The sequence below is a fragment of the Schistocerca nitens genome, chromosome 8 (assembly GCF_023898315.1).
Source record: "Schistocerca nitens isolate TAMUIC-IGC-003100 chromosome 8, iqSchNite1.1, whole genome shotgun sequence".
Taxonomy (NCBI): Eukaryota; Metazoa; Arthropoda; class Insecta; order Orthoptera; family Acrididae; genus Schistocerca; species Schistocerca nitens.
In genome coordinates this window covers 623,599,419-623,613,005 of record NC_064621.1, presented here as the reverse complement: position 1 = coordinate 623,613,005, position 13,587 = coordinate 623,599,419, and the positions used below count along the sequence as shown (strand labels likewise).

The window sequence follows — 13,587 nt, the reverse complement described above, 5'->3', positions numbered from 1 at the left end:
AAGAAGTAAAAACTTTGAGGTTCGCCGATGACATTGTAATTCTATCAAACACAGCAAAAGACCTGGAAGAGTAGTTGAACGGAATGGGCAGTGTCTTGAAAGGAGGATATAAGATGAACATCAACAAAAGCAAAACGAGGATAATGAAATGTAGTCGAGTTAAGCCGGGTGACACTGAGGGAACTAGATTAGGAAATGAGACACTTAAAATAGTAAATGAGTTTTGTTATTTGGGGAGCAAAATAACTGATGATGGTCGAAGTAGAGAGGATATAAAATGTAGACTGGCAATGGCAAGAAAACCGTTTCTGAAGAAGAGAAATTTGTTAACATCGAGTATAGATTTAAGTGTCAGGAAGTAGTTTCTGAGAGTATTTGTATGGAGTGTAGGCATGTATGGAAGTGAAACATGGACGATAAATAGTTTGGACAAGAAGAGAATAGAAGCTTTCGAAATGTGGTGCTACAGAAGAATGCTGAAGATTACATGGGTAGATCACATAACTAATGAGGAGGTACTGAACAGAATTTGGGAGAAGAGAAATCTCTGCCACAACTTGACTAGAAGAAGGGATCGGTAGGTAGGACATGTTTTGAGGCAAGGATCATGAATTTAGTATTGGAGGGCAGCTTGGAGGGTAAAAATCGTAGAGGGAGACCAAGAGATGAATACACTAAGCAGATTCGGAAGGATGTAGGCTGAAGTACGTACTGGGAGATGAAGAAGCTTGCACAGGATAGAGTAGCATAGAGAGCTGCTTCAAACCAGTCTCAGGACTGAAGACCACAACAACAACAACATTGTAGTTATGTAGGTACATCATTGTTCCTGTTGAGTTCCAGTGGATTATGTACAACAAACTTCATGAGGAAGTAACTATACTGTGGAACGGATAGATTGCTGCTCACACGCCGAGCACAAGAGAGGCACGACGAAAAGATTGTTCACAAATTTTCAGCCAAAGCCTTGTTCAGAAAGCGCGCGCGCACACGTATACGTACACACGCACGCATGACCGCTGTCTGCGTTTGTTATAGCCAGAATTCTTTTTATAAGGAGAGGAAATGTCAACAATGAATAATAGTTATCGGCGAGAGAAATTTAGGGCATCAGATGCTGCCCAACAATCAGCACATTTACGTAGCCGTGTGTTGTGCGGGTGGGAGACCGTTGCTCAGTGTGGCTCGAAAAATCGGAGCGTTCTGACTGGGAAGGCAGTGGAAAACACAGGAAAGAAGAGAAAGAACGGACACTAAGTAAAGGAAATCTAAAGTCAAATGATAAAAATAAAACGGTTACAATAAAAGTAAACAGTACAACAATAATTCGTGAATACAAAGGAAAATATTGCTTTAATTGCTTCACTTAACGAATGGGACGAGATTCGTTTAAACTTTAAATTACGGTCGGATCGATTAGTATACCCATAAACAACGCAAGCTGGTATTGTTGATGAAACAATTACTTCTCCACAGGGCCGCCTGGGGGCGGCAAATTCAACCAAATCGCTTTGATCGGATTCGTTTCAATGTCTCCATATCTGCGTCACACAATTATTTAATCCTCTCCTAAGAGTGCAATGAATATCTGACTGTTCGAATGAAAATACGAAACCTCTCTATGCTGGAACCACATTAACAACGGCAGGTATTCTTACTTGCGAAGGAACATCCCCAATGGATATATTACTCGTATTAAGCAGAAGCCTGTTCACGTACGGGGAACCCCGTGGATTCCTGGCTGGTGCATTTGACTGACGAAACTCCGCTCCCCATTCACTTATTCCGAGCCGTTAGCGTGATACAGAAAGCCGCACATATTCGTTGATTGCTTACTGCAACTTCAGAGTGCTATCAGCGCGCATTCTTTTTAGTTTTATAAAATATAGGCGGAGAAAAAAGCGTCCATGTGGTGGGTACGGTTTTCTGTTTTAATCGTATTAATTTCTTATACTAAATATTCTCTGTTTTACAGTCGCTGTTTTAGCACGTTAATTGCTGACAGCAGTGTCTATACAGAACTTTGAACCCTCGATCGAACATAACGTTCTCCCAAAGTGGCCGCAGTTCACCTTTGACCTTAAAAATTAAATTTTCGCTGAAGTTTATAAAATTTGTGCAGCGATCAGTTAGGCTAATTTACTCTAATTTCCTTTCCTATTGCCTTTTCGGAGTGGTAATATTTTTATTAGTTACGCCACTTGGAAAACGTCACTTATACCCAGTAAGTAACTGTACGAACGAAGGACTTTTAAGCAATAATAGCACAGTTAATTGATGAGTGGCTACATATGCCAGGTTTACGTAATTGGCTGGTGCGCGATGGTGATCCTCCCAGGGCGCGATGCAGATATTGCAATACCAGCATGGCTTCCGAAATCCAGAATATTAAAAACCATTCCAGAAGTAAGAAGCACCTTAACATGTAGCAGTCTGCTACCGTGCGACAGCCTTCAGTTGCTCAATTTGTCACAAATGCACAACCAGTTAAGATGAAGGTTGCTAAAGCTGAAATCAAATTGTCAGCATTCTTAGCAGAACATAATGTGGCATTTTTAGCTGCTGGCCATTTATCCGGTTTGTTGAAAGATATTTTCCAAACTCGGATATTGCAAGGGCAATGACTCTTAAACGGCACAAAGCACGTGCCATTGTTTCTAATGTTATTGGGACGTCACACAAAGAAGTGTTGGCGAAAAAACTACAACACGCCAAATGTAGCATAATGACGGACGAGTCCACCGATATCGAAACTGTGAAAAATTCCTGCGTGGCGATCCGCTTTTATGACAAAGATTCAGGTGAGTAATAATAAGAGCTATTTTTTAAAATAATAACCAAATTAATTCTAAAATAAATTTTCCTGTTAAGTTACCACTTTGTATCACTTCTCCTTTTACAGGTTGGTTAGGTTAGGTTAGCGTTTTTTAACGTCCCGTCGACAACGAGGTCATTAGAGACGGAGCACAAGCTCGTGTTAGGGAAGGATGGGGAAGGAAATCGGCCGTGCCCTTTCAAAGGAACCATCCCAGCATTTTCCTGAAACGATTTAGGGAAATCACGGAAAACCTAAATCAGGATGGCTGGAGACGGGATTGAACCGTCGTGCTCCCGAATGCGAGTCCAATGTGCTAACCACTGCGCCACCTCGCTCGGTTTTTACAGGTTGTATTGAAAGTAAGTTTTGGGAACTATATAAAGTTTATGAAGATGGAGACTTAAATGTTGAGAAAGCTTCTGCTACAGAAAATCTCTACAATGGTGTAAAAACGTTTCAACAGCATAACATTCATTTGCCAATATTATTGGCTTTGGAGCAGATGGTTGCAATACTACGATGGGAGATCGTAATTCTGTAGCAAGCAGATTCCGAGATAGCTGCCCGGGAATTTTTGTAATGAAGTGTGTTTGTCATTCGGTGCATATATGCGCAAGCGAGGCGTGCAAGAACCTTCCAAGACCTTGTGAGGACCTCGCGAGGAATATTTATGGTTTTTTCAAACTCAGTGCGAAGAGGCAGGCAGAGTTCAAGGAATTTCAGGTATTGTAGCATTTTATATCTCATAGACTTCATTTTACGTCCGATCGTGTGGAAATAGGCTAAACATTATGTTTTATTCCAGGTATTTTTAAACTTGGAACCACACAAATTACTACACGTTGGCGGTTGTTAGGACAGTGCTGGAAAACTGGGATACTCTAATGCTGTTTTTTTAACCAAAAATGGCTTTCTGAGCGAGTTCTAAGTGCTGAACAAGTTTTCAACTGTTTACATGACTCCTTTGCAAAAATGTGTTATATGTTCTTAGAGTGGATTCTACCAAAATTTACTACTTTCAACGAGTATTTCCAGTCTGGAGCAGTAGTAATTGTTGACCTTCATGACAAGATTAGAGCTCTCTATACAGAAATACTTCTGTATTTCGTGAAACGCACTTATGTCATGGGAAAAAATCTCAGTGATGTTGACCCAAAAAATGCAGCTAATCATCTGGAAGATTCAAAACTGTATTTGGGTGTGAAAATGCTGAAAAACGTTGGCACACCAGAGATAAAGAATCACCCACATCTTATCAAGGATTTTTGTCATCGATGCAGGAACTTTCTTCTGGTGAGTACACCTCGTTTGTCTGAAATCATATATAATTTGTGTTTTATTGTTTTCTATACATTTGTGTGTTTATGTGTGGCATACCTAATGAGAGCTATTAATTCTCAAATATTACAGACAGCTTCGTGCCAGATCAAATTAAGGTATGATGTGGAAGATAAAGTGCTGTCCAAACTAGAGGCACTCAAACCTACAAATGCCCTGATACAAAGTTTCCGAGATACACCACCTTCACTCATGCCTTTAATGGAACCGTTGCCACGTACAATTCCTCCCTCAGATCTCGATTTAGCACAAACTACAGATGACCAGTGGAGACGTCTCCCTCTGGTTTTGGCTTGTCTCCCAGACTCACTACAAAAGGAACAATCACCGGATAAAATGTGGAATATATTAAATAACGAATCTGAAGAATTTAAGGAATTGAGCGTTTTCGCTCTCTCAATTTTGAGTTTACCTCATTCAAATGCAGACTGCGAAAGAGTTTTTTTCTAAGGTATGTAAAGCAATGAAGCTAATAACTAGTTAATAATATGATTTCATACTTGTCAGGTTATTGAAGTTTCATGTTCAACTTCAGGTAAACCTTATGAAAACCAAAATTAGGAACAGACTCCAAACCAGTACACTGAATGGAGCACTTCTTGCCTGTGAATGCGTTAAAGAACGACCAGGAAACAACGGAACATGTGTAACGTTTGAGCCAACACACGAAATGTACGAGAAAATGACGTCGGACACACTTTATAAAACGAAACAGGAAGAAGAAGATGTAGACATCGAATTTGTTTCATAATTACAAATTCTTGTTCATAGTTTCATTCATTTGTATATATATATATATATATATATATATATATATATATATATATATATATATATATTACAAATAAAATATTTTCAAAACGTACGAGAATTTTTACTAAAATACGAGAATTTAATGAGGTTGGTACGAGAATCGCGCTGTCTGGATATCAAAACCCTGCCACACAATCAAAGCACCCAACACTGTCGAAACTGGTCGCAAGGAAGTACACTGCGGTGAACTGTGGAGGTATGAACACGCTGAATCTGATATTTTGGGCTAATTAAGATAGCGGTCATCGGCTTCAAGTTTGTGACGTGATCACACATCCCTTCTTTTTTTGCCTCAACGAACGCAGAACGCTACTGTATAAAAGTTGTGAGCTTAGCTTCCGTGGTGTGTGTCACGCAATGTCGATACTGCGGTTGCAGAACGCAATTTACAGTAATTTGGTCAAGGTAATTAAAATTCTTGTCACGGAAGTTGTGTATTTCTTACCAGTATTGACGGCTCAATATTGGGATCTATAAGAGAATGATAATTCTGAAATCGTACATCGTGTAGCGAGAACAACAATCAATCACGTCGTGACCGTTACGGAACATGTGACGTGTTGTGAACAATATCACGAGCATAGATCCTTTTCGTTCAGATGTCGTGCCGCTAAATCATCAAACAGCGAGATCGGTCACGCGTACGCTCGTAAAAATAATCTGTTACGCCACTAGAGCTGATTAATACCAACTGCAAGAACTATGCCACTAGTCTAAACCTGCAACAGAATATTTGACCAGTGGACTGAATGTGTTTGTGCTCCAGGCATTTGAACTAAGTGATTAATGTGTCAACAATAGACTTTGGTACACTTCAACTGACTACGTGGCGGAATGATTACATCGGTCATTTGATATATAAGTGTGAACAGTGTAACCCGAAATTTAATGTGTTTGATAATCATAACATATTTGTATCTTGTCAAATAATCTTGTAACTCATTGTCTGAATGTATCCTACAACCTGTTAAATGATAAACATTACAGAATTCCTCTTTCAGCTGGCAGTGGCAGAAGCAAGGAGACAGCCACTGTGGGGAATCCAGGCACATAGGGCGTAGGCACGTGGTCGTTAAATATCTACCCCTTGTCCCTGGGTTTACGTGACTTCTGCCAGTTCAGAAATGGTTCAAATGGCTCTAAGCACTATGGGACTTAACATCTGAGGTCATCAGTACCCTAGACTTAAAACTACTTAACCTAACTAACCTAAGGACAACACACACATCCATGCCCGAGGCAGGATTCGAAACTGCGACCGCATCAGCAGCGCGGTTCCGGACCGAAAAGCCTTGAACCGCTCGGCCACAGCGGCCGGCACTTCTGCCAGTATTCGAAGTTAGAAATACCAGTTACTTTACTTATTTAATCCCCCAGGCATGTTACAATTTAGTCTAGCCTGTCAAGTGTGGTCGCGTACGTTCTCTCACCAGCATAAAAACTGCAGGTATTGAGAGGTGTTTGCTGTGCAGTTTGGTACCTGGACGGTGAAAGTGAGTGTATGAGGGATCATCCGCCTTACGAAAAATATCTAAATGTATTAATAAATTAAAGCACAAGAAGTAACAATAGACTTTATTGATGACCAAAGCAAAATTCATTGTGGATGTTCTTGAGGCAAAAGTCGTATGGTAAATTCTCCACATTCCCGAGAACAGAGAAAAGGAAACGTGTCATCTAAACATTTCAAAATATCTACATTTATCTGTTCATGAAAATATATATTCACAAACACGTCAAACAATATTTAGAAGTTAGAAAAAAAGCTCCTTTTCCCCAAGTGGTTCGAGTATCAATTAAAATTATTACGAAACGTCGCTCACAGCATTTATTAATAAGGTATAAAACAACAATTTGGGAATACTTTACTTAAAACTGAAATTCTGCGTGTACAGAACATGAAAAGCAGTTTTTTTCTGTTACCTGCTTAAAAGCAAACAACAAAAAACCATTGAAGATACTGCAACTTCAGCGAAACAAATCTGGGTAAAAAAGAGGAAAAATTGTGTTTGCTCAAGGCAGAACATACACAAAAACAAGCTTAATCCTGTCTCGTGGGTCAAAGCGAGGCTGACAACTCTCGTTTAATAAAGCAGAGGATTAATCTGGGTCCACCAATGAAGAGTTCCGATTAAATTCGCTTAATTTCTCTTTGCTACACATTGCCAAGAGTGTGAATTCCGGCCCCAGTCGCGAGTCTGATTTTGTGCGATAAGGAAGGTCCGAATATGAGATGGAAGAATCAACAAGCATGACCAGTAAAATACAAAGGGAGCTAGCGAAAAATGCTCCTGTTGGAGCACAAAACGGCAAATATGCTTCTGTTTAAAAGGCTCTGACAAAAAAGTGGGGAACCAGCTACCTTAATCCTCATTCCGACTTTCTCACCTAAAATTTTGGCACGCAAACATATTTGCTCTATTTTGTGCTGAAAGACAGTGAGAGTGGAAGAGAGAGGAGACAGTGCCAGTAGGTGAGAAAGGGAGATGAGACAGTGATGGTGGGAGAGAGAAAGTCGCAGTGAAAGAGAGGTGGATGAATACCAAGCGCCAAAGAAACTGGTACAGGTATGTGTATTCAAATACAGATTTATATAAACATGTAGAATACGGCGCTGCAGTCGGCAACGCCTGTATAAGACAACAAGTGTCTGGCGCATTTGTAAGATCGGTTACTGCTGCTACAGTGGCATGTTATGAAGTTTTACGTGAGTTTGAACGTGGTGCCATCCTCGGCGTGTAACGCCGGAAATGCATATCCTCCTATTTCCATCTATTGCACTGCACATTTTTTTTCCTTAATTTGTTACCTGAAGATATAACATTTCTGTGTCTTTGTATGTTGTAATTGTTTTACTATTTGTATATATATGCATTTATGTCGATTTATAATTGGTTTGTTTTGCGAATATTATTTGTATTTATACGCTGGGTCTGGCCTAGGGAAAACTATGCTATCGAACGAATACATCGATAGGTCGTGTGGAGAACGAAAGTGTTTAGGATCTTTGGTAGTGTGAACTCTGCCGCGTGGAGCGCGGGCTCCAGAGAGGGTCTGGCCGGAGTAGTGCGGTTGAGCAGGTGTGTTGTGTGACGCTCCCGCGAGTTGCCGCGCGTTAGGGGTTGGGCAGCATGTAATTGCGCTCGACTGGCTATAGTAGTTTCTAGCACGGTGTCGCGGACGGGAAGCATTAGCTGGCACACATCAAGAGCCCGTTTCGCCTGGTGACCGTGTCGAGAAGGCGCGCCAGCATCCAGCTTCTGCAACAGCGACGGCCGACAATGAGGGACTGTCGCCACCTCCTCGATCGACGACTTCAAACCTTCAATCAACCAACAAGGAAGACAAAGCACGTAAAGTTTCAGAACTGTATGGCAGACCTCAGCTTTTAAAATTGTTGCATCACAAAATTACAGCAACTTAGCATGAAGCTTTGTTGCTCATTGTCCCAATTGCATTGCCAAGCAGGGTCCCTTCCTTTTCCGAAATGAACCTGAGTGTCGTTGAAATTCAAACGCCAGCATTAAAATAATATAATTCGATTTCACTGCTTCAATTTCAAAGTTCAGTTAAAGTATTCATAGCTGGCTACAATATTTACATTACACGAGCACAAATTAAGAGTACGAGTTTTGTTAGCATATTTTAGCTTACCTGTGACTGCAGCTCAGCTTGGTACGTACTAAATTTTACTATTGTTAATTGTTCAGAATCATTTAATTCAAGTTCGAAGTTAAATCTCTTATTTCTAAATTGCGTAGATTCAAGTAGCTTTTGAAATGATTGTTGAGGTAGCCCAAGACTAACTGTATTTTACTGAATTTCGATATGCTTCAGAAACAAAGTTCACTATTAATTTCAGTCACTAAACTAACTTTCAATTTTCCAGTTTTATTAATTCTTTTGCTATATTAAGTCAGGGTGTAGCGAAATTTATTACCTCAGACAAACATTCAGTTTTCACACAACACGTGTCAACCTTCAGTTGCCACGCTTTTAGTGCTAATTATATGTGCAATAACCTTTCTTTTTCAGTTATTATAGTAATTGTCCATAGGACTGGCGACCGTAATTTTCCCCAAATCTCAAATATCTAATTACCGCTAGTTAATTGTTAACGTAACGGCCGCACATTTACTTTCTTTATTAACTTTACCCCATTTCAAAATTAATTTCCACCAGTTTCATGTGCATTTTTCCTTTCATTTAGATGTAACGCTTTCCTCCCTCTTTACCGACAGATTAACCTCGGTGACGATTGCTTTTCCCAAATTTCCATTAGGTACACGCGGTTTAATTTTTCACTGTCATTAAGGTCGATAAGTGAGGGGGAGGTTACAGGCGCACGAGCGATGAGACACAGCATCTCCGAGGTAGCGATGAAGCGGGGATTTTCCCGTACCACCGTTTCACGTGTGTACAGTTAATATTAGGAATCCGGTAAAACATCAAACCTCCGATTTCGCTGCGGCCAGAAAGAGGTCCTGCAAGAACGGGGCCGACGACGACTGAAGAGAATCGTTCAACGTGACAGGAGTTCTACCCATCCGCTAATTACTGCAGATTTCAGTGCTGGGCCATCTGCAAGTGTCAGGGTGCGAACCATTCAACGAAACATCATCGATATGGGCTGTCGGAGCCGAAGGAACAATCGTGTACCCTTGATGACAGCACGACACAAAGCTTCACGCCTCGCCTGGACCCGTCAACGCCGACGTTGGACTGTTGATGACTGGAAACTGTTGCCTGATCTGACGAGTCTCGTTTCAAATGGTATCGAGAGGATGGACGTGTACAGGTATGGAGACAACCTCCTGAATCCCTGAGCCCATCATATCAGCAGGGGGCTGTGCAAGCTGGTGGAGTGTCTGTAATGGTATGGGGCGTTTGCAGCTGGAATGATACGGGGCCCCTGATACGTCTAGGTACGACTCTGACAAGTGATACGTACGTAAGCATCCTGTCTGATCACTTGCATCCATTCGTGTCCATTATGCATTCCGACGGATTTGGGCAAATTCAGCAGGACAATGCGACGTCGCACACGTTCAGAACTGCTACAAATTGGGTCGAGAAACACTCCTGCTGGCCATCAAACTTCCCAGACATCAACATTATTGAGCATATCTGGGATGCCTTGCAACGTGCTTTCAGAAGAGATCTCCACCAGCTGGTAGTCTTACGGATCTATGGACAGCCCTGCAGGATTCATGGTATCAGTTTCCTGCAGCACCAGTCCGTGTCACTTGTAAGAGTTTCTTTGTCTACTGACACGTTTGCTCTGGCCATTAATAATCACTTATGCTTCTTAAATTCCTATTGTATCATTGCTAGGTCCTTAATTCCGATAGTATATACTCTGACTTCACGAATAGTACCTCATAACGCCACTTTCACACTGGGCTAAATGAATTGGTGTCTTTCTAATGTTCCGAGGAGGAAGAGGAGATTAGTGTTTAATGTGCGCCGGCTTGAGTGGCCGAGCGGTTCTAGGCGCTACAGTCTGGTACCGCGCGACCGCTACGGTCGCAGGTTCGAATCCTGTCTCGGGCATGGATTTGTGTGATGCCCTTAGGTTAGTTAAGTTTCAGTAGTTCTAAGTGCTAGGGGACTGATGACCTCAGAAGTTAAGTCCCATAGTGCTCAGAGCCATTTGAACAATTTTGTTTAACGTGCCTTCGACAAAAAGGTCGTAAGAGACGGAGCTCAAGCTCGGATTACGGGAGGATGGAGAAGGAAATGGGCTGTGCCCTTTCGAAGGAACCATCCACGCATTCGCCTTAAGCGATTTAGGTGAATCATGGGAAACCTAGATCAGGATAGTCGAACACGGATTTGAACCGTCGTCCTCCCGAACTGTCGACGTTCCGCCTCCGGCGTGATCCCTACTCCATTTGATGACGACTTCACCTGGCGAGCTTTTCTATCCCCTTGACGTCCATAGTTGGAGTTACGAACAATAGCGGTCGACTTTAGGCCTGTTCCGCGCACCTACGTCACGCATACGCCGACAGTCAATGAGCGTTCACTAGTCTCTTGAGCGCGTGCTTTGAATGCCGTAGTTAATGCGAGCATTAAACGTGATAGTAGCGATATTGTTTAGTGAATTGTTTCATTTATTGCGAGCTGTCGAAGCGAATTGGCTCAAATGGCTCTGAGCACTATGGGACTCAACTGCTGTGGTCATATGTCCCCTAGAACTTAGAACTAATTAAACCTAACTAACCTAAGGACATCACACACATCCATGCCCGAGGCAGGATTCGAACCTGCGACCGTAGCAGTCGCACGGTTCCGGACTGCGTGCCTAGAACCGCGAGACCACCGCGGCCGGCAAAGCGAATTGTTTAGTGAATTGTTTCATTTATTGCGAGCTGTCATTGCTGATGGTGGTGGTAAGTGATAAATTCTGCATAAGCAAGCGAGAGACATAATTTGCAGAATAAACGCTTCCGTCAAGCGGAAAGCACTGTAATGCATATGAGCATTCCCTTCACTTGTTTAAGCCAAGTATTACGCATATTCATGCGATCGGGAATGCTCAGTAGCAGCCAGGCTACATGTACATTTAACAAGGAAGCGTCAGCAAGGAACATTAGAGATGAAGTCATAGGAGGCAATGTTGTGCAGCCTTAGTAGGGACAGGATACGACTATTCGGGAGTAGGATCTTACAATCTGAGACAGTGTTCCGAGACAAACTTCCGTCACAATGTCCGCAAACGTGACGTCAAATCCGCCTATCAACAGCGACCTGAACGCCCATTGTACGAGGGCAGTTCAATAAGTAATGCAACACATTTTTTTCCTCGGCCAATTTTGGTTGAAAAAACCGGAAATTTCTTGTGGAATATTTTCAAACATTCCCGCTTCGTCTCGTATAGTTTCATTGACTTCCGACAGGTGGCAACGCTGTAGGGAGCTGTTAAAATGGCGTCTGTAACGGATGTGCGTTGCAAACAACGGGCAGTGATCGAGTTTCTTTTGGCGGAAAACCAGGGCATCTCAGATATTCATAGGCGCTTGCAGAATGTCTACGGTGATCTGGCAGTGGACAAAAGCACGGTGAGTCGTTGGGCAAAGCGTGTGTCATCATCGCCGCAAGGTCAAGCAAGACTGTCTGATCTCCCGCGTGCGGGCCGGCCGTGCACAGCTGTGACTCCTGCAATGGCGGAGCGTGCGAACACACTCGATCGAGATGATCGACGGATCACCACCAAACAACTCAGTGCTCAACTTGACATCTCTGTTGGTAGTGCTGTCACAATTGTTCACCAGTTGGGATATTCAAAAGTTTGTTCCCGCTGGGTCCCTCGTTGTCTAACCGAACACCATAAAGAGCAAAGGAGAACCATCTGTGCGGAATTGCTTGCTCGTCATGTGGCTGAGGGTGACAATTTCTTGTCAAAGATTGTTACAGGCGATGAAACATGGGCTAATCACTTCGAACCTGAAACAAAACGGCAATCAATGGAGTGGCGCCACACCCACTCCCCTACCAAGAAAAAGTTTAAAGCCATACCCTCAGCCGGTACAGTCATGGTTACAGTCTTCTGGGACGCTGAAGGGGTTATTCTGTTCGATGTCCTTCCCCATGGTCAAACGATCAACTCTGAAGTGTATTGTGCTACTCTTCAGAAATTGAAGAAACGACTTCAGCGTGTTCGTAGGCACAAAAATCAGAACGAACTTCTCCTTCTTCATGACAACGCAAGACCTCACACAAGTCTTCGCACCAGAGAGGAGCTCACAAAACTTCAGTGGACTGTTCTTCCTCATGCACCCTACAGCCCCGATCTCGCACCGTCGGATTTCCATATGTTTGGCCCAATGAAGGACGCAATCCGTGGGACGCACTACGCGGATGATGAAGAAGTTATTGATGCAGTACGACGTTGGCTCCGACATCGACCAGTGGAATGGTACCGTGCAGGCATACAGGCCCTCATTTCAAGGTGGCGTAAGGCCGTAGCATTGAATGGAGATTACGTTGAAAAAAAGATTGGGGAATAACCTGGTGTATTTCAATGCTGAATAAAACAACCCCTGTTTCAGAAAAAAATGTGTTGCATTACTTATTGAACTGCCCTCGTATGTAGGAAACGAGAGAAGTGTCCTCATTGGCTGAGAGAGAAAGGTGGGGTGGTCTCTCTTGTCCTTCGGGAAGACAGGGAGAGTTAGTCGCGAGAAGCCACTCAAAACGCCGGTCGAAAACCGGGGCGGCTCTAAAAGAACGGTCGCGAGTGCATATTTCAGATGTTAAATAAGATATAAAGTGAAGTTATTAGTTATCAGAACGCCACGTGTCGTGGGCAGTGTCTCTCATTATGTAAAGTCAGAAAACTGTGTTAATGTGTGTAAAGGGTCGAATAACGGCCTAGTCCAGAGCCGCCATATTGCAGATGCTGATTCTGTGACGTGTGTGACTAAGCAATTTCTGTATTGAAACTAGTATAGTTAAAACGTTGTTGACAATTAACAATGGGCATCCCTAAACACTCCACTCCAGCAGGATCACCACCTACGTGGAACCTGGCGACTGAGCGCGACGAGGGACTTAACCGAAGCAGCGAGACACCAGGCTAGTGATACCGCCCGGAGAAGCACGTCCTTCTCGCT

General features: G+C 42.8%; 1 protein-coding gene across 1 annotated transcript in view; it reads right to left on the bottom strand.

Moving 5' to 3' along the window:
• Positions 1–4,073: 4,073 nt before the first annotated feature.
• Positions 4,074–13,587, bottom strand: part of LOC126199703 (carboxylesterase 4A-like) — a 61,105-nt gene continuing 51,591 nt past the window's right edge. The window contains exon 4 of the mRNA XM_049936630.1: positions 4,074–4,130. Within this exon, the coding sequence (XP_049792587.1) occupies positions 4,074–4,130 (57 nt within the window). The remainder of the gene's footprint in view (positions 4,131–13,587) is intronic.